The following is a 22,319-nucleotide window of genomic DNA, read 5'->3' as shown; positions in this document are numbered from 1 at the left end:
GCAGCAGCATGATGAATGACTTACTGATAAAAGTCTTCCATGCGCGAGGGTCCTCGCTCTGCCTCCAGCCGTACGGCCAGCCCATCACCACGGTGTTGTGCTTCATGCCCCCCAGGCCACAGGACTGGATGAGGTGGGTCACGCCCTCCCGTACTTTAGAGGCCACCACCACCTGGCAGAAACCCTTGACCCGCTCTATCTCCATCATGTTCTTTATGGCCTGGCAGCCAGACCGTGCAGGAAATGTGGGAAAATGAGAAATAGAATCATGATTTGCAGAGCCCAGGATTACATAGGCAATTGGCACTGGGTGAAAATGTGTTACAAAATCGTGGGATAAAAATTATATAAAAAGAGATAATGCACAACAATTAAACTTTGTTCTGCTTTTATTCTTTTGGGTAATATACAGTGTATCAGGGACGTGCTGGGCCCCTGATTCAGCCCGGGAAAAAGAGTTGGAGAGGCCCTCATTGCGCGAGAGATCTCTCTCTATAGCGCTGCTGCTACTCAAAGATTTGCCATTTCAGATCATGACAAGTGACAAGCCAGTGGGCCAATTACACGAGTTATATTTTGTCATTGTCGGGTGGAAAGCTTGTATGTCCAAAACCGTTTGTTTTGTATTCATCATTTAAAAAATGATTTAAACTAGTGAAAACAGCCTGTGCTTGTAGATCTGCTGTTTTCACTACTTTTGTGCAACAGCCTTGTATAATGAAGCAGGGCTTTGAAACTTGGAGATACGAGGTTTCTACCCGACAGTGACGATTTACTTTGTTGGCCGCCCAGCCCCCAAAATGGAACAAAGGCCGACATTTTATTCGTGTTTTTCTCCTAATGGCCGGCCTGGACCGGCCGGGAATGAACCAGCCGTTCGGGAGTTGTCCCGCTTTTCCCAATGGCCAGCACGTCCCTGCAGTGTATAGCATGGTTCTACAATAAACTATTATCTAATGACCTGTTCGGCAGCTTGTGTCTCCCCATAGCTGTCCAGGAAGTTGCCCTGGATGACGGAGCCCACGATGGTGAGCCCCTTCCCTGCCTTCAGCTGTGAGGCGAAGGTGAGCAGCCGGGGGTATTTAACATGGAGGTCCTCGTCCAACTTCAGCAGCACCAGCAGCTGAGGTCTGGAACAGACAGGAGGAAACAACACCTGTTAGTGTGTGGAAGTGGTGGAAACGTGCAGTATGGTTCACAATGACACAGGTGTGAGTGATGATTTAACTATATACTGTACTCTGCAACACCTCGCAATGTAGCGTGTTGCGAGTTTGTATTTTTAGCAAGTGATAACATTGTATGAAGAATTATAAATCGGACAGTGTCCAGACTGAAGCACAGCTTTGAAAAGTGAATTTCAAACCACCCACTTCTTTTGTTTGTTTGTTTGTTTTTGTTGTTTTTTGCAGTTCAGACAAGATAATAACCATTCTAATGAACAAGTCTGATTTGGGTTGTCAGTTGAAAATGCCACAAATCCTCCCTGCTTACTTATTGCAAGTCTGTTTAATAGTTTTATTCTCACTGTGATATCTACTTTCTAATTTCTTATGTTGCACTGACTGATAACATATCATATATTTTTATCAAGTAATAATTTGTCTTTGAATGCAATATGTGTAAGCACTAGAGTGGATCACAACTGCATTTTGATTATGATGGCTTAACCCTAACCCTTAAACAATACATTTAAAACACATATTGTTTTCCATCTGCAAAAGTATACCACTCCAGTCTGAGAGCACAAACTTGAATGAAAAACAATTGTGTATCTGTTTGTCTCCAAAGATCACAAAAATACAACAGGATTATCAAAATCCAAGTAAGAATTTGATCCTTGTCCTATGACCGTGGGTGGGTTGACTGATGACGCATCAGAAACATGCAGGCCTGCCACTGACCTTTTGCAAAAAATGTTGGCCAGCAAATCTTTAAAAACAGGAAAGCTAGATTTGATGTGGATTGTAGAGTTGACATTAGTGGTTTCCTGAGTGTGTCTTATCTGATTTATAGCTCTGCTCTTTGCACATCTGTGCTTGCAAGTCCTGCAGAGAAAGCAGTTTGTCAGTTGATGTCAATGCAGAGATATGAGCGGACTTGCAGCTTATGCAATCACTGGACTGCATGATCCACGGAACACTTTGGCTCCGTCCCTTACACACTTTACTACTGGTTTCTTTGTGTGTGACCTGGGATGGTCCCACATTGCATTAAAGGACAACTCCGCCCAAAATCACTTCTAGGCTCATTTTCCTACTTATATTGATCCAAAAAGAATGTCCATGGGGTCTATTAGGTAGAAATGCCCCTGTTGTCCAGTTCCCCCAGCAGAACCCAGCAGCTCTCATAGCATAGAGTGGAGACCATAAGCCTATCGCTTTTACACTATTTGTTGTGGTTAAAAGTGTTGTTATTTTTCATGAATGTGTTACTAGTTGTCATTACAAACACATCCATGCCATCGCTGTACCACAAAAGCCATCACACTCTGCTAAACAGATGTTAAGCTTCTATATGTTTTTCCAAGTCCCGGAAAAGAAACTCTGTGATTGGCCAGTACAGTCATTTTGATTGGCAATGGTGGCGAATGCTCACCCCAAAACATGATTTATGAGATTGTGGTACTTGTGTGGCACAATCAAGGCATGGATGTGTTTGTAATGACAACTAGTAACACATTCATGAAAAAGTAAATCACTTTTGACCGCAATAAATAGCGTAAAATTGATAGGCTTATAGGCTACACTCTATGCTATGAGAGCTGCTGGGTTCTCCTGGGGAAACTGGACAACAGGGGCATTTCTGCCTAATCACTCTAACCTAATGCGGAGAGTTTAGTGTAGGCAGATGGGCGGGCGCGGTGAGTCTCTCCGCAAGTCTCCAGCCAATAGCATGTGTTCTCCTCCCCCCACCCCCCTCTGTTCCTCTGCTCAGCGCAGAGAACGCTGGTGCGTCATGACGTCAACACATTTGGTGCGACGCTCTCTGCACTCTGATTGGTTAGGGAAATTCTACACTTCCTACAACAGTGATCATAACGCGATCGCCCAGGCTTCTTTTTCTTCCGATCGCCTAAAGAAGTCTGGGTTTCCGAGGCTACTGCCTAATAGACCCGATGGACAGTCTTTTTGGATCAATATAAATAGGAAAATGAGCCTAGAAGTGATTTAGGGCGGAGTTGTCCTTTAAATGGTGAGAGCAAAAGGGTACACAAAGTGACATGCACAATGTTTTCTATACTCCAGTTTGTAGTTTATTTCAGGCTTCAGGTGATTCTATTGTCTCTTTCATTCAAGAGAATAAAGGGTTCATATAGGACTCTGATGATGTTATGATATTATACTGGTGAAGTACTGTATCTGTTACCTCCAGTTTTTAGTGTGTGGTGGTCCAACCTCAAGTCTCAGCAAGGCATAACGGGCACCACTCAGGGACAAACCTCGTATCCCGTCTCCCCACTCCTTTTCTGCTCTGGATGGAGAGAGAGAGGGGGGGGGGGGGGGGGTGAGACAAGAAAGAAAGTGGAGAGGTGTGAATATATTCAAATACCAGCTCGCCATTTTGCTCCCAGCATACATTGCAGAATGACACATGAAAGTGAGAAGTGCTGCGGTAGAATGCTGAACCATGCAGGATGGGAGAAAGGGCCAGACACGTACCCCTGGTATTCAATGTACTTGTAGATCATGCCAGCGATGCACATGGCCACTATGGCATAGTACCAGGAGGAGATGAACATCAGAGCCAGGCACATACTCATGCCCAGGAAAGACAAGGCCCTGTGGGAAGGAGAGACAAAACACAGCTGTCAGTGTCAGGTTATAATGCTCCTCAGGCAAACCCTTCTAGACAGTTCCACAGCCTGAAGCTAAAGATGTCTGGAGCCCCCATGGCTTTAAAATGTCCTGTCTGAGGAACTGAGGCTGGCCAAGTCACTGTCACCTTTTAGAAAAGGGGTGAGAAACCTTTCATAGCAATGATCTAGCTTGTCCTGAACCAATCCAAAGTAGTACACTGTATATTCATGATAACACATTGACAATTAATTGTTTGACTGCTGACAACAGCCATGTCTTTACTTGCATTTTTTTGTTATACAGTACCTTTTGAAAAATATTAGTCATTCCTCAAACATAGGTTAGTCCAGCACACCCTAAAAACACATCAATATCACTACTCTTTCCATCACGCTCACCAGTGGTAGTATCTGAACCTGGGCCTCCAGTTGGGTGTGCGTAGCAGAGTCTGCACAGCACATGCCAGGTTCACAAACAGATAACACATCAGGAAGAACCTGCAGAATACACACAACACCTATTTGTAACGTGTCAATGATATCATGATGTTTGTGCATTTGTAGGTTTTTTTGTTAACTTAGGCACATCAATGGGGCAGTCCAATCTGTATTCAGAGTGAAAATGGCTACAATCTACAAGCTTGCAATGTGACGTTATGCAACGTGTTGTGAGTTTTAGGTCTGCTATTTCCGCTATTTTTGAAAACTTGTTGGAGAAAAAATATTTTTTTGCAATGACAAGCCCAAAATAGGCATGCCAGGTTGAAAGTGGTAAAACATATATTGTTTAGGGTATAGAATCTGCCTCTGTATTGAGAAATGAGTGCACAAAGTACTGATATATTCAATTAAAACATCATTCATAACTTCTTGTTAGAGTTGTATGCTGCATGTATTGCAATAATAATGTGTAGTTGTCATAAAACCTAAAGGCACACCTGGACTTGTCACCAGTTTGTGAACAACTGTTGTATAGAATGTAGCCTACAGTAGGTGCGTGCCTGCGTATATGTGTGCATGCGTGAACCTACATAGAGAGGATGGGTGCCACCATGTCCAGTGAGGCTATGAGGATTCCCAGCTCGGCTATGAGCCCAGTCAACAGCAAAGCCCATGTGGGCTCTCCATTGGCCTTACCATGACCAAACACCTAGAAAAGTACATGAATAAACACAGCACTAAGGGGATAGGCTTTGCAAGGGGATGCAAATCCTTTTTAATTAGCGTCATATGCAGGTGAGAAAATATAAATAGAACAAAGAGAACGAAACAAAATAGTTCTTAGGATTCGACAATGACTTTGAATATTCAAACTAGAGTAGATGTTATGGAACTGATAAACCAGCATGACCAGGGTGACATTCCTGCCACTTCACCACGTCTAATTCCCAGTCAACAAGATTTTTTTTTTAATCTTTGTTTGTGGAAAAACATTATTATTTTAATATATTTTTGGGTCTTTTTATGCCTTTATAGTTATAGTTTGATAGTGGAGATAGAAAGGAAACAGGGGAGCGAGATGGGGACGGGGAGAGACATGCAGTAAAGATCTTCGGGAACGGGACTCGAACCCGCTATGCCAGGGGTCTTCAGCGTTTTCAGTCCAAGGACCCCTTAGTTGAGAGAGAGATGAAGCAGGGACCCCCACCCTGTTCATAGATTCGATATAGTTTCATTGTTTGACAGCACGATCATCAGTGTATTTTGGATTCGTGTCAATTTGTGTTTTCAGATATTTAACCACTTGAACCGTCAATACTTAATGAACTTGACCTTTCACTCTGTACTTATTCTGCTCTTTTTCCCCTCTACACCAAACATCTTTGCCGAAAATAGCCGATCTACAAGCTCACAACGCCTCGCGCGTTGTGAGCTTGTAGATCTGCTATTTTTGGCTAAAGTTCTCAGGATGCTATGGTTCAAGTGGTTAATATAAAAAAGGAGAAAAACAAATTCTATCACTCAAAGATTTGGAGGACCCCCTGTAGTAACTCTGAGGACCCCTAGGGGTCCCGGACACCCTGTTGAAGAGCCCTGCGCTATGCTTATGTGCCTCGGTGCCTGGACTGGACTGTTGTCCTTACCCGGAGGAAGGGGATGATGTTGTCCTTAGCGATGGCCTGTAGGAGACGCGGGGCCCCAGTCAGGGACTGTAGCCCAGCCCCCACGGTGGAGAAGAAGGAGCCAATGACGATGACCCACGGGGAGGGCCACGAAAGAGTCCCCACCACCAGGTTTTTACTGACCGCGTCCCCGAACCTGCAGGGCACACACCAGACAACATGTCCTACTGTCAGTTCATTTGACCATCTGTCCGTCTGTGCGTATGCAGTGCATCCACTGAACTGTACAGAGTCAGTCTCTTTGCTCAAGCCCTGCAAAGCCTGTCTTGGTTGGTATTGTATTTTGCCAGTTACAATGTAATAACTAGAAGCAGTGCTCTTCCGAGCACAGGTCTCCACCAGGCCACACACATCGGCCTGTTATAGCGCCACCATGAGGCTGATTTAAAAAATGTGGGGCAGAGGTTCTGAATTAGCATCCAGGGAGTGTGTGTGCTCAGTTTGGCAGCGATCGGGCCAACGGCGCCGGAGATTAGCTGGTAACAACCAGGCCACACAAATCGGCCTGTTATAGCGCCACCATGAGGCTGATTTGAAAAATGTGGGGCAGAGGTTCTAGATTGGCATCCAGGGAGTGTGTGTGCTCAGTTTGGCAGCGATCGGGCCAACGGTGACTGAGATTAGCTGCTCACAAACTGCGAGGACGCACGGACGGACGGACGGACGCACGGACGGACGGACGCACGGACGGACGGACGGACGGACGGACGGACGGAGGGGAAAACATACTCTCCCTCAGCCTTCGTCTGGTGGAGACAATAAACTTAGTTTGCATAACACCATATTTTGCATTGCACTTTTCATAATGCGACTCATAGTGCTGTACGCAATGGGATGGGAATATCAACCTAACCCTAACTAAAAATTATCACATTGACAAGTACTGTAGGTATTATACAGCAGCTACATACTGTAGGTATGAGCTGCTACATCTGTCATGTTAAGCTTATATAATAAGTCATATGACCAAATCAATTCTACAAGCTCACAATGCATTAATGCGATGCGTTATGAGCTTGCATATTTGTTTTGAGAATTTGGAGAATATGACATCTCTTTTTATTATTATTATTTGACATGCCTAAAATAGGTGAGAAAAAAATGCCATTCCTTCTTTTCCTGTCACTTCTCAACATATTGTATGTTGAGATAGCACAAATAAATATTTAGAGTATGTTGACCCTTGCACTTATGTTTTCACTATTGGTTTCTAAAAGTATGATATCGTCGCTGTCGGGTGGGAACCTCACCTGTCCAAAGCTGTTACTTTTCAGGAATCAGATCATACTACAATGTCACATAAAAGCATCCAAAGTAGCAGATCTACAAGCTCAACACGTGTTGCTTTTCGCCGTGTTTTCGAGCTTGCGGATCTGCTACTTTTGATGCTTTTGTGTGACGCTGTAGTATGATAAAGTAGGGCATTAATCTACGAAAAAACACCAAAAGTTAAAGTATGGAGGTTTCTGCCCGACAGCAACGATATAGGAGTGCCTACTGCCTAGTTTATTTTAGTTTTACTCTCATGGTGCGTCGCTGGGGTTCTGAGCGACAGCTGAATGACTGAAATGTGTCATTCCATCATATCAGCCCCCAGGGCTAAGACATTGCCAACTGCCCACTGGCCTGCTTTCAGCACTCCAGGCAAGTAATTATAGATTTTTTGTGGCTAGCTTGGGGCAGTGGAAATGTTATAATAATAACAATACACACAGTGAATTTGATTGAGACCATGTGCAATAAAATAAAATAAATCAAGCTAATGTCAGAATGAATAGGTTAGTATTGTGAAAGATATTTAAGTGTACTTTTCTGTCCTTTTATCCAGTGAAATCGACAATTTAAACATGCTGCATTGGCAGCATCAAAACGTAGTGATTATAGGGAATGGGCCAGTAGTTAACCATTGGTAGGCAGGTTTATGGCCACACCATCTCTCAGACACAAAGCGAGTAGACAGAAATTGTGCCATCTTGTAATGAGCATTAGTGAGGACCAATTACGTACAAGGATATACGGTTGAACATGGGTGTAGTGCTCCTTTAGCCCTATATTTTATATTTTGTCGTACAAATGTCACATGGTAAAAATAGCCAATCTACAAGTGAACAAGCGAGCTTGTAGATAGCTATTCTTGGCTGTTTTGGATGATTTTCTTAAATATGCCGAAAAAATGGGTTTAGAGTAGTCAACTTGCTTATCGATGCTGTTTTAGTAGAAACCTCATATTTAAACCTTTTACGTTTTTTCCACAATATATAGCAGATCTACAAGCTCACAGCGTGTCACATCGAGCTTGTATTTTCACTACTTTTAAATATTTAATTTTAACGTTTAATAATTAAAAAAAAAAGTTTTGGACATACAAGGTTTCCACCTGACGGCAACGTTATGCTGCCACTAGGGGCCTCTTGCAGGTGATTTGCTTACTTGTCTCTCAGCACCACTCCTTCGATACAGGCCCCGAACAGAACCACAGAGCTGAAATCTGAACGCCAGATGTTAAGGAGCTGTGTCATGTCTGCTTTGATGGGGGAATTCATTTTATTGGTACAGTATCAAACGTACAGTCCTTAAAGGAAGGATACAAACAAGGGACGTTGTGGTGATAGCCAGGATGGTCCCCACGGGGATAGACTTCTGAGCATCTCGGAGATCACCCGATCTGTTGGAACCTGCCATGATGCCTGCAGAGAACATGATGATTGTGCGTGAGACGATGTTCAGATACTGAGCATGCGTCCACATGCACACACACAAACACACACACACACACACACACACACACACACACACAGTGCCATCTAATTATCCTGACTACTAATTGAAGCCGAGGCTGAATTGGCCTGAATCGCACGAAAGAGCCCTGACAGCACATGGTTGGTTCTACAGACTCCAAATTTCGCACGCAGATAGCTCAGATCTTTGCCTACGTTAACATTCCCTGAGGTCGAGTAGCGACCATAGGGAGTACCAGCTATTTTTCCTATTTTGACTTACCTTTTCAAGTCACGCACACACACACACACACACACACACACACACACACACACACACACACACACACACACACACACACACACACACACACACACACACACACACACACACACTGTACACAGACACTAGCTAGTGACTGGAGTTCTTCATGTGCTGTTCTGGCGCCATCTGTTGGATGACAGATTCTTCTGCTGCAGGTTAGACAAGCATCACAGCCACAGGGCAATCTCTGGATGGCCATCATCAGAGAAAACGTCCCTTTGTCCTTTTCAACTCAGTTGTAACTCAAGCTCAGTTAGTCTGTTTTTGAGAGACTAGCCACAGGGTCACACACACCTGTGTGTGTGTGGGGGGTAATCAAGCATGACAGATTGTCTGCCGCAGGTTTCCATACTAAGTAATGCTCCCTACGGTCGCAATTAGAAATATATATTACTGGGGTAATTTAACCAAAATAATCTGAGTATAAATACATGAATAAATCAAATCATGCACATATTTACGTGAACATTATTAAAAAAGTAGCGTCCTACCTGTAGCGGAGGGGAAGAAGATGCCCACCAGAAGGGTGAAGGAGGTGGCGATGTCCGCCGACACGTACATGCCGAAGCTCTCCATGGCTCCGTGGACGTCCACTGACGCCAGACCAGCCTTCTCCAGGATCTCCCCCTTCTGCATGTAGTCTCCCCACATGTTGTCTTCACACAGCAGCCCAATGACATGGAATAGTGTTAGAACGAAGCGTGGTGATCATTAATAAGTCATACTGTATACAGTAAATAGACAAACAGGACAGAGCAAGAGCAAAAGTTACACGCAACACATAATATACACATGACAGCTGTCATTAATTCGGCTGTTCGGTGCTGCCGAGATTTTGTGATTCCCTGAACCGAACCAAACCGAAATAAATTTGGCTCTAAAAGTGGAGTATGCATCGACCCTTAGTCATTATGGATAAGACTGCGTGCTAAATGCCTTAACTGTAACCGTAGCAAAAATAACTGATCTACAGTAGGCTACACACTCATAGATCTGCTATTTTTGCCATTTAAAAAAATTATATATATACTGTACATATATTTGTTTTTAATATTTTCACCTATAATGACATGCCCAAAATAGGGACGCCATGTGGTTAATGCACAGAATGTTCAACAAATGTCGGAGGTGTATAACTTCCATTGACATGGACGTTCCATTGACGTTAACCACTTAAACCCCAGCATTGCAGAGAGCTTGTCGATTGGCTATTTTCAGCGAAAGCCTTCCCAATAACAGAAAACAGAAAAGACATTGGCATAGAGCCCTGAGGGACTAGCAGTCAACCTATGGGGTTTTAAGGAGGTTAGATCTACCTCTGATAATCCCACTGGCCAGCCCGGGGATGCCCGGTATCTCCGTCACGTTGTTCTGGATGAAGTATTCGTCACACTGAGAGCTGCTCATGTTCCCCGGAGAGCAGAACTTCCTCCACAGCTGGCTGGGCTCCGTGTCGTTCCCCACCACCACCGTCTTGGCACACACGTCAAAAAGATCCCTCACCAGCGTCCTGTTGCCCAGCATGCAGATCCTGAACGAGGAGAAGGGTTCAATCTGAATGTTTGTCATTCAAAGAATCCAGAAAGCTTTTATTCGCCACTAACTTATTTCTTTTTGCTTTCCTCCCCATTTCAGTGACAATTTCCACCCTCCCCGACAGGCTTGCCTCCCATGAATACGGGCTATTTGTATTCATGTAGATGTTTGACAAGCTGGATGCTCCACGGCGGATTTGAACCCACAACCTCTGTGGTGGTGGGCAGTATAATACAAATATACAATGAAATACATACAATAATGGTACAATACTGGATGTAATGTAAGGAAGAGTTAGGTTCAGGGTTTTGTCTTAGACAAGTACAATAGCTTTTCATTTAGCCGCATTTTCGAAAATGTGCATGTAATCGAAAACAAGATGCTGCATCTCAAGGAGCTTATTATCCTCAAGTGAAAATTCAAAATATCATGAGGATCTTGGGATCCACAGGGTAATAATAACATGTCTCCAATGTGGAATTAGTGGAGGTACGTTCTGTGACCTACAGTATACTGACAGTGTGTGCAAGAAATCTGGCACTGATCAGTCCAGTGATCTTTTGCGAATTTAGTTCTGAAACACAGACACATTAAATATGCATTATACACACATTCCTCTTACAGAAGGCTAGACTCCTGCAGAGCCACATCGTAAAAAAAAGAAACTGTAATGCTCTGCCTCTTTCGTACAGCACATAAACAATCAAAGGGTGGCATAAAAGGTCACACAGTTAGTACCGGATGAATATAGGAAAGGGAAAAAAAAGGATGAGTGACGTGAGTACTAATAGTCATTGATAAAGAGGTTTCTATAGCGTGCTTCTATTTTAATCATTTGTATGTTTAAAGTGTTTACATTTGTCTTGTCATTAAATTGTCATTATATTATTTGAGTTTCCAATAGCGTAAACCTGAAACTGTGTCAATATGACCTTAAACATACTGAGTTCATCAACTTGAGATGAGATCAAATTATTGCAACTTTGTGCTACCCAGGTGCCTGGTACAGAAAGATAAGTACGATGTCTCTCTCTCCCTCCTTTGAGGGGAGTGTCTAATTCCTGAATGAAAACTGTTGCTTTTCTCTGTATCTGGCAGAATGCATTCTCTGAATAAACCAACGTATTATTGTACTCCGTTTTCTCTCCTGATATTTGGCTTCGCGTCTTTTACTTTTCAAAATAACTCTGACTCAGAGCTTTTATTTATAAGGTTAAAAGATCCCATTTCTCAGTCATGTACTGTATTTTAGTACATTTATTTGTGGTCTGCCAAATACTCAAACTTTACTGGAACACAGGCTCTTCCATTTAGAAATAGCTCAAACCAAATGAACTTACGTGAACTCTGGTGGGTGAGTGATTGACTTAATGGCTCCGGCGTAGATGGAGACGATGGAGATGATGACGCAGGCCAAGAAGAGCGAGGCCAGCTTGTTGACATACTTGACGCCAACAAACACCACCACGGCCATCAGGCTGAGGCAGATGGAGCCATACACTCTCATGTTGTTCAGCATGGCACTGTCACCTCCGTGGGGGTCCGCTTGGAAGATGGCCGCCTGGGGGACTAGGTATTTCTGAGAGAGAAGAGACAGGGCAGGGCAAAATGTGTGAATGACGACAAAATGCCATCAGCAAGCGGAGTCATCGTAGAGCAGAAGCAACAACAATTGTTCTTTATACAAGATGCACACTCCAAGCTGTCCAGAGCACTGGTTCACAAACACTGGGTCGGGATCCATTTGTGGGTTGCGGACCCATTTCTCTTTATCCATATATTTTGTTTTTTATTATTATTATTTAAAAAAAAAAACGTTAAAAAAAAGACATTCCCAAAAAAGCTAATTTTTACATGAATTAAAAACAAATTAAATGTTTTTTTCATTAATTTCATGAATAAATAAAAGAAAAATCAAAGAAATGTCATAAATTAGAGAACAAATATTTAATGAAAATAGCTGATCTCCAAGCCCACAACGTCACTAGTTGGGGTCCCGGACGAACTTCTAATTTCTCTTTTGGGTACCACTGGTCCCGAGGATCTCAAAGCACTGCTACCCCCAGCTCACGTCCCAGGTCGAACCACACAGAGGATACCACCAAGCCATAATTATGCCTTGACATTCCCCGAATCTAACACCAAATGCCTTGACAGGAGCTTTCTCCACTCTGCAGTAACAACATAGGACAACCTTCCCCCTGCTGTTGTTGGACACATTGCATCAAGTAGTATTGGTGCCTTTAAGAAGAGACTGAACAAACAGCTCCTCAGCATGAGGCTGTAATCCCATGAAGCTCAAGGACATTCAGACATACAGTATTCAGTTCATAGTCATACATATTCCTGTGTAGTTTCAGATCAGTGGATGTCTCTCTGGATGTTATTCATAATGCCTGTATATCTGCTTAATAAAAATAGTGTTTAAATGCATGCTGAGTGACATGTCTGAGGCAGGACTACATCATTTCCGTGCCGCAAGTCTGTGTAATATCATGCTCAATCAATCATGTAGTTTCATAAGTAGATTTGACTAAGTAGCACACTTATTACCAGGTAAACTCAATTTGGTTCACATGAAGAAGAAAAAAACATTATACAAACAGATATTTTGATTTAAAAAAATAAAAAAAAGGAGAGAGACTAACCAGGAAGATTTCGATGGCTCCCAGTATGTACATGGCAGCAGCAAAGGTGGTGCCCAAATAGAAACACAAGCCCACAGCTCCTCCAAACTCTGGGCCCAGGGAGCGCGAGATCATGAAATATGCTCCACCAGCTGCAAAAAATCACAAGGTATTATTATCATTATTAATAATATTACAATTATTATATAATAATTGTATATATTATTATTATAAGTACTCAAATACACTTTACATGTGTATGAGGGCCAGGGAAGAGGAGAAAAACTAAAATATTCACTAAATTCATTAGGAAAAAAAACTCTGAAAAGCAATTATTATTGGTGTGCACATGGAGATGGTGTTAAAGGTCCTCCCACTTTTATTGGTGAATTGCTGCTGCCCCCTAGGGGAATTGTTTGTCCAATTACATTTGTTCTACTTGCAGCAGAGTGTAAGTAATGGTCAGTGCTTTTCAATCATCACTTTTGCTCTACCTTGGCATGTATCCAGTTCACATTTACTTTTCACAAGAAGAGAGAGAGAGAGAGAGAGAGAGAGAGAGAGAGAGAGAGAGAGAGAGAGAGAGAGAGAATAATAGGCGTACTGTCTGGATCGTCAGTATAATTACCTGGCACAACACCATTTGTCGCAATGGCACTCATAGATATGGCCGTGAGCATTGTCTACACACACACACACGCACGCACGCACGCACGCACGCACGCACGCACGCACACATACACACACACGCACACGCACACACACACACACACACAAAGGGATGTAAAATTGATTGTAAAGAAAGGGTGGAGTGTGGTCACAGCACACACAGAGTAGTCTCGCGTGGCCAGACTTGCAAACGATTTGCAAACGCTCCCGTCATACAGTCTGGGGTAACATAAGAAGAACGATGAGCATAGTTAAAGCGGAAGAGAAGCCTCCTCCACACTTCCATTTCATTTTTAACATGCGCACATTTATCCTAATATAAATAAAAATCATCTAAGCATATTAGCACAGAGTGGTCATGGCAAACATATCCTTTCCAAAACATCTGCCATAGTGAAACCCTGAAACTTACTTTATACTTTGTCTTACCATGGTGTCTTTTGCTGAAAACGTCTTATTTGCAAAGAGTGACACTATCGAGCTTTAAGCTTACGGGACAGAATATTCTTTCTGTTATGTAACCGTGTATCAGCTGATTCAGTAGTTCGCAGGATTTATCGACTTGTTGTAAATGCAGACGTGCTGGTGACCCAAATTCATAGTGATGCTTCACCATTTGAACTCTATGTGAAATTATGCATGGGTGGGTGTGTGTGTGTGTGTGGGGGGGGGGGGGGGGGGGGGTCCTGGGCCTTCAGCCCTACAGCTCCGTCCAGACTATAGTACTTGTCTGACTTTATTCCATCCATCCATCCACCTTTCTTTCTTTCTTTCTGCTCCTCTTCTTTTTCCTGTGCTACTCCTCCCACAGTTTTGGTGGCACGAAATTGGGTCATAATTATGTCAATCGATTCCTTGCATTTTGCTACGAGATATGTAAATAATTTGGCTTTTTCCCCACTGTTGTTTTATTTTCTATTTCTTTATTAAAAAAATGAAATAATGGAGATTCCGCACACTGTCTTCAATTACAGCAAACACGTATTTTATTATAACGTTTCAGTCTAAATGGCCGTCATCTTCAGGTACCTGCTAAAGGTCTCTTTATCGAAAAAATAAGCAAATTCCGCTGCTAAAGAGCAATCCCACATCTTCCCGCGACACATAGTTTGAGGACTGCTGTCCTGATCCGTAGTAAACTGGGAGAGTCGTTAAAATGAATGACATTTGAGAATGACTGCACTTACACATGAGCAGCACATGAGCACGATGAGGAAGGACTGCACAACACCGGCCGTCCCCACGATCCACGTCAGACGCAGGAAGAGGATGACGCCAAAGATATTCTGCAGGCAGGGCAAGTACACTCCCATCAGAGTGCCCATGTTGGGAGACTGGGAGAGAGAATGAATTGAGAGAGGGTGAATTTATCATGACGATCATGATTTTATCATGTTGTTGTTTTCCAGGAAAAGAAAGGAAAAAATGTCAATGAGAGGGAGAACAAGGAGAACAATCTAGTGTCAAACATAATCTACAATATACAGTATATTATACTGTGCATATCGCAAGATAAGCAGCGACACCCACAGCTACAACACTAGAGGGAGCGTACACAACAACCGGAAAATTCTCCTTTTACAACACTGCCACGCAAGTGTGGAATTCCTTGACGATTTCCCTTAAAACATGTAAATTGCTGGCCTCCTTCAAAGCGGCCCTGAAAATTTAACTTTCAGGTGACCAGAGGTGAAGGTAAGGTAGTCATCACTTCTCCCATAAGACAGGCGAGAAGTGAGACCCCCCCCCCCTTTTTTTTACCACCCACCCCCACTTTATATTATATATTTTTGTCCCCTTTTTTTCCTGACTATATCTACTGCATAGTACTGTGTTCTATCCGTCTGTCATTCAATGTTATATGAGATACTTCAATGGTTTCCTATGGAAATAAGCTTAGTCTTTTCTAGGATCTCCTTTTGGTAGACCTTGTACCAGTGAACTGTACCGTCATGAAACCGTACCTTTTCCTATGCAAACTTCTAATAAAGTCTTCAATCAATCAATCAATATAATGTATTTTCATTTTGTAAATGCAACAAATGTTATTGTGTTATTGTTGCTATGTTTGTAATTTGAGTGCCAAGGACCTCCGACGTAAACAAGACTGTAAAAGGCCTTATTGGGGATGTTTCTGTTGGGCAGGATGTTCTAACTGTACCTGTGCCGTGCTGCAACTTAATTGTGACTACTGTACATGTGATGTTGTTCAATGTGACTAATAAAATATTCAATCAATCAAAGGTACAGTATGTGCATGAGGTTAGGTGCAAAAGAGTGGCAATGCATTGGTACTGTAGGTCCAGCACATGCACAAGAGAGGGGTGGGAACATGGAGTGAATATTGAACGTGACATTTCAGGAAACAAGCTTATTGATCATATGCATTGATTAATGATGTTTTTTTTGGGGTCAGTCGGTCGCACAATCAGTTGTTTAATTGGCGCATACAAACCTTCAAACAATCAATCAGAAAGACAGTACTAATTCTATAACTTCTGAGGCACTTTTGTAGACTGTGAATTAATTCAATTCAATTTCAAATCTACAGTACATTGGAATGGTGTGGCTCCAGTGTGGATTTCTGTCTCCATGTGGCCAGCCGCCAAACTGTGATGTCAATCATCATCTACAGAATCTAGACTATCTTATCATATCTATGATGTATGATTCCTAATTTGTCCAAGGTTTCAGCCCAATCCATGTTCTACTGACACAATAAAACATAATAAATTGATACAATGAAAGTTAAATATTTCACAAAATATTAAACATAGTGTGAACATATTATACAGAGCCACATAAAAGCACCTTAGGTTAGAGAGAAAGTTGGTAAGTGTGCAGAGACAGGAAGGAGTTAAACAGAGTATTCACGTTATTTCTGGCCCCGCCACCGGCTTCCTGTTCATATCCTGAAAGAAGCGGAGGCTGAAAAAGCTGGCCTGAAAAACACCATTTTGGTTTCCTGTTGTCCTTGCATTAAAGTGTCAGTAGTTGGCGTTCTGGGCTCTGTATGTACCTGGGTTGCCATGTCTGCTTATAATAAGCAATTAGTATAGTTGCTTATTGGGCTTACTTTCTAATATATTGTTTAAAACAGTGGTTCCCAAATCTTTTCATATCAAGGACCACAGATTAACATATTTGTCCACAGACCCCCATCAGAAAATATGTGGTTCCAGGGACCGCCATACATTTATGTTGTTAAAATGTTTCAAAAATATTCAAAAACATTTTTTTCCTTCAATAGTTTTTAAATAGCAAATATACAAGCTCACAATATGTCGCAATGTGACACATTGTGAGCTTGCTGATCTGCTATTTTCAAATGTAAATGTAAAGTAGACCCCTGGCCCCTCACCTTGGGGGCCTTCCTGCCCGAGGCCTGTGCCCTGTCCTCCTCCTCATGCTCTTTGGCTCCCTGGGTGATGTTGGTGTAGTTGACCAGGCGGCTGAGCAGAGACGACACCTTGGGACGGATGTCCAGCTCTTCCTGTGAGAAGGAGGTACCGAAAATCACTATTAGTGACCACTAATTCGACTGATTAAACTCATGCAAGTGTCAATTACCATGGTGTTGTATTTTAGGTTGTATTAATTGCAATTTGCCCTGAATGTAGCTTGTTTGTTTTATTTGGTTATTTGTTTGATCATTGTTAGATCAAAAAGCCTTCTGAGGATGTTGGGGACCAAATGCAACAAACCCACCTCAACCAACCTCTTTTACTTTACAGTAACAATATGTTATGATTACAGTACCTTTTCTGTAACAATCAAAAGGGTGTAATGTGCACCCAGCTTATCCAGGTGTCTACACTTTTCTCTGTTGCTCTGTTGAGTTTTGAAACTGTTTCATAATTCAATTCTCAATTTCTTTGTTTTGTCATTCTCAACTAGACTGACACTGACAATAATGTTTACTTATAAAATTTGAGATACTGTTGCACTTCAACAGACCTCAAACAGAGCCAGGTTCCTGTCATAGAAGTCATTGTTCTTGGCAGAGTCTGCACTGTTGAGGAACGGACTGTCCTCCTTGTGGTTCCCTTGACCTACGAGAGAGAGAGAGAGAGAGAGAGAGAGAGAGAGAGAGAGAGAGAGAGAGAGAGAGAGAGAGAGAGAGAGAATAATCATTTTTATAATAAATTCTGTAACTGAACAACAACATTATAAATAAGGATAAAAATAGCAGTGGTGCATGCATAGCTCAGCCAGTTAGTACACAGAGTGAGCATGAGGACCTTGGTTTGAATCTGACCCCTGTCCTGTCTCCCATGTCTCTCTCTGCCCTTGGTTTAAAGGAGAATTCAGGTTTAAAAGGCTTTACATTTAGTTTTGTTATTTTGTCTCCAAAAAACTGGTCCAGATGTTTTTTTTTTATCAAAAGATTTCTCTATCGTATGGAAACGGAAGTCTTGCGAGACGCGATTTTGAACGAGAGTGAACCGTTTTACGGCAGACCGTCAACAATAACAGACCCCTCAAGTTATTTATGCATGTTAGTGTATCACTGTGTTTATAAACAGCAAAAAGAATATTTTAAAAGATGGAAATAAGTGGATTTGCATAAGGCCCACTGCTCCAGTTTTGTGGGCTGTGGTCGGGTCGGCCAAAATGCACAATAATGCTAATTTCGATAAAATAACATTTGGAGTTTTTTGGAGACAAATTAACAACAAAACAAGGTAAGAAAGCCAATTAGATCAGATTTCTCCATTAATGTCTCTACACTGACCTATCTGAAATAAATCATAACAAATGTAAAAGAAAATTAATAAAGTTATAATTGCAAAATTTGAGGTAAGTTTCATTTTTTAAGCATTGATTTTTTTTAAGCATTGATAAAATGCAAAGTAAACTTGCAGTTAAAACCTGGTTGATACAGTAACTGACTCACATGCACAAATCAGCTGAGTGGTGCCTGTATAATAATTTTACTGCAGATTCTTTAACAATGATTTAAGCTTCACACTTGCAGGTGTTGTATAGACCAGCAGTTCACAGCAAAATCTGAAGCCCAAAATAGCATTTGTCAACACAACACAACACTCATTCTGTAGATAGAGCACATAACTCTAACTGCAGTTTAGTCAGGAATATTCACGTCAAATTAGATTTAACCATTTATTGCAACAAAGACAAATTTGTTGTAATGGAAGTCATCATATCTAAAACAGAGCCAACCAAACTAATTCAAAGCCCAGGTGACAAATGAGAGAGATAATCAGACATCAGTCTTATTAAACAACACCTTTAGCTCTCTCTTTCTACCCCCTTCACACACACACACACACACACACACACACACACACACACACACACACACACACACACACACACACACACACACACACACACACACACACACACACACACACACACACACACACACACACACACACACACACACACACACACACACACACACACACACACACACAGGCATACAATTCATTACCTAGAAATCCAGAGAGGACCTCCTTTCAATTAGCACATTTCAAGTGTAACAATGCTTTTTCCTGCTCAGAGACTGAATTAAATCCACAACAGACAGAGACTACTAAATGAGCATGAAACTTAACAACCCATACTGTACTAATCTCCATTCTCTTCTCCATTTGTCTTTAGAGAGCCGTCTGGTTCCATTTTCCCCACTAGTCTACTGCACTCACCTGGTACCCTGGTCTCACTGCCATTGGTGCTGCTGTTGTGTGTGATCATAGCTGTGAAGTGTGTGTGTGGGGGCAGTGGGCAGTAACAGTGTGCTCTGGCTCGGGGCAATAGTCAATGACCATCCAGAGCAGCCAGTCACCCAGGGAGACTGGCACACAGTCACAAAGTTAAATTACCAGAGTTAATTTAGTCTGAGGGCCCTATTTTGAGTGTCTTATTCCTAGGTCGTATGCGTTAATTAAGTGATAATGCCACCACTGATGTTCATATGTTAATTAAGGGCGCAATGCGGTATCTGCTATTTTGCTTCTTGACTCAAAAAGACTCACCGCATAGCGGTAAGACCTGGTCAGACCACGTTTTGAGAGCAAAAAGAAATGTTTGGTTGTAAGGACAACAGAGTTTGACTCGGCCATAGCTCGGTCAATTCGGTTACATGTGTATCATAGCAAATCAATGACCTTGACATTAAACATTTACTGTAGGCCTATTCATTCATTCATTCATTCCATTTACAGTACTTCATACAGGACCTGCAGTTACACAGTGGTAGTACAAATACGAAATGGAACCATTTTAAATGACTTGAAGCTATTTTAAGAGCAATGGCTTCATAGTATACTCCATTGACTCACATTAGCATTGCAAAAAGAGACAAAGATTAATAACCTAAGAGGTTTAGTGATCCAAGACAGGCTTGTACAAATCTTTCATGTAAATGTGAAATGATGGAGCTAAGATAAGGACAAGGTTCGTGTTGCGGTGACTTTGCCAGTGTTACAGTAAATACATATCAGCATAAACGGTGATGTCACTGCATTTAGACAGGGAAGAGATGAGCGCAAAACCAAAGGCACATACTGCCCTCTAGTGGCAGTTTGCCATTAGTGCCTTTCAATGTTAGATGGGAATTCTACTTTGAAACCTCCAGCTGTGCTTTGACCTCATTGTTGTTGTTGTTGTTGTTGTTGTTGTACAAACGTTGGCATATAATAAGCTGGTAAGGAAGGAAGGCCAGCTCCATAGATGGAGTTGAACTGGACTATCTGGATACAGAAAGTCCTCTACGATGAGCTGGTGAGGGGGTAGACGGCAGAGCATGTTCAGCCACAGACTCACAGATAGTAGTATACCACATTACACCTTAGCCAGAAATGTGTGCCGGTAGCCATCAGTTCCAATGAATCCACAGCTCAGCTTGACCCCCTTAGGGGCAATCCAAAGCCGAAGAGGGCAAGGCTCCCGGGTTAGCCCCAAAATGGCTTCTTCAAAAATCTACTAACCCTAACCCTAACCCAGCCAAACAAATGTTTTAGCAACATGTTTGTGCATAATTGAAAGATCTTGGGATCCACATCCACATAAAAAAACGTGGCTGCAATGTAGATCTCAGACTTCATGTGAGAAGCCTGTGACATCACATCAGTCATCTATGAAATCAGTTGCCCCATTGACTTCAAGTAAGTTAAGTATTGCCTACACTGCCACTGCAAGTGTAGGCCACACAATTATCAATGTCGATTGGTCCAGTGGTTTGTGACATTAGCTCCAGACAGACAGACAGACAGACAGACAGACAGGCAGGCAGGCAGGCAGGCAGGCAGGCAGGCAGGCACGCACGCACACACACACACACACACACACACACACAGTCATAGATGGCTAGCCTCTTGCGGAGCCCCCTCCCCTTCTGCCTGTGTGTGTGTGTGTGTACAGTTCATCTTCCAGAAAGCAAAAATCGGACTGGTTTGTCATCCCCATCCCAGTAACTCAATAAAAGCCACCTCAATGCCAGGTCCTTATTAACGTGACGGAGGGCTGGTGTGAGTGACCTCACACTGGACATCTAATTAAAGAGATTACAGCTTAAATGGGCACACAGACCCCTGTGTGAGCAGAGAACAGCAACAGGACTTTAACAACGTGTCCCGACAGGCCAGCGGTGACTCTCTGCCAGAACTCACACAGATTGGATCAAAGACACAGTCAACAATGTTAGAGGCAAGGTTGGTTATGTGTGAAGTTGAACATTCCTGCAGGCATCCAGTGACGTCAGGAGACAAGGAGCAGAACAAGTTCATGTGCTTTTGTTTTCCACAAACCTATAGTATAATGTAAAGCAGGGGTGTCGCACCAAATTCCAGGGACAGCGAGTACAATTCCCGGCACCGGCGGGTGCCGCGACGCTGCCGTGTTAGGTGCCGGCCGTTACCTAACCCTAACCCTAACCTTAACCTCAGTAAAACTATGTGCCGACGGTCCTGTCCTGTTCTGTGCCTGTCGCGGCAATTCCGCGGCAGATGCCGGTGCCGGGAAGTGTATTCGCTCTTTCTGCCAAATTCTGGGCCCTGGGTACTTTAACTATTAAAACATAGCAGATATACAAGCTCACATCATGGCACAGAGTGTCGCCCTGCGAGCTTGTAGATCTGCTATTTTTGAAAAATCGTGAAATTTGTGCAAGTCTTTGAATATTTCAAATCCTTCTAAGGTTTTTTTTTTAAAAACCTATGTTTCTATGTCAGTGGTGCTCAAACTTTTTCATGTGAAGGATCCCCAAAATGATATGTATTTGGCCACGGACCATCTCAAAATATTTAGTTCCAGGGACCCCACAGAAGCAAAATTTGAGTTACAAATGTTTGCTTAAAAAATACATATATTCAAAGATTTGCACACGTTTTCACGGCTTTTCAAAAATAACAGATCTACAAGCTCGCAACGCGGCACTCTGTGCAGCACTGTGAACTTGTATATCTGCTATTTTTCAATAGCTAAAGTATAAAATAATTAAGGCCCCTCCACCTTGGGCTCTAGTAACTCAGTCCCACTTTTCCCCCCCTTGTGACG

The 22,319-nt window shown here is 42.5% G+C and overlaps 1 protein-coding gene across 1 annotated transcript in view; it reads right to left on the bottom strand.

The window, feature by feature from the left end:
- The window catches only part of slc12a4 (solute carrier family 12 member 4), a 43,435-nt gene that overhangs the window by 5,743 nt on the left and 15,373 nt on the right, over nucleotides 1-22,319 (bottom strand). The window contains exons 2-18 of the mRNA XM_080729662.1: nucleotides 17,754-17,848; nucleotides 17,158-17,289; nucleotides 14,984-15,130; nucleotides 13,756-13,810; nucleotides 13,149-13,279; nucleotides 11,841-12,079; nucleotides 10,281-10,495; nucleotides 9,456-9,620; nucleotides 8,511-8,609; nucleotides 8,353-8,410; nucleotides 5,884-6,058; nucleotides 4,831-4,949; nucleotides 4,199-4,297; nucleotides 3,663-3,782; nucleotides 3,370-3,474; nucleotides 962-1,130; nucleotides 25-220 (exon numbers count right to left, since the gene is read on the bottom strand). Coding sequence (XP_080585788.1) covers nucleotides 25-220; nucleotides 962-1,130; nucleotides 3,370-3,474; nucleotides 3,663-3,782; nucleotides 4,199-4,297; nucleotides 4,831-4,949; nucleotides 5,884-6,058; nucleotides 8,353-8,410; nucleotides 8,511-8,609; nucleotides 9,456-9,620; nucleotides 10,281-10,495; nucleotides 11,841-12,079; nucleotides 13,149-13,279; nucleotides 13,756-13,810; nucleotides 14,984-15,130; nucleotides 17,158-17,289; nucleotides 17,754-17,848 — 2,319 coding nt within the window. The remainder of the gene's footprint in view (nucleotides 1-24; nucleotides 221-961; nucleotides 1,131-3,369; nucleotides 3,475-3,662; nucleotides 3,783-4,198; nucleotides 4,298-4,830; nucleotides 4,950-5,883; nucleotides 6,059-8,352; nucleotides 8,411-8,510; nucleotides 8,610-9,455; nucleotides 9,621-10,280; nucleotides 10,496-11,840; nucleotides 12,080-13,148; nucleotides 13,280-13,755; nucleotides 13,811-14,983; nucleotides 15,131-17,157; nucleotides 17,290-17,753; nucleotides 17,849-22,319) is intronic.

The sequence above is a fragment of the Nannobrachium achirus genome (assembly GCF_963921795.1).
Source record: "Nannobrachium achirus genome assembly, chromosome: 7".
NCBI lineage: Eukaryota > Metazoa > Chordata > Actinopteri > Myctophiformes > Myctophidae > Nannobrachium > Nannobrachium achirus.
Note: the sequence above shows the minus strand (reverse complement) of the source record. Positions and strands in the feature narration are given on the sequence as shown.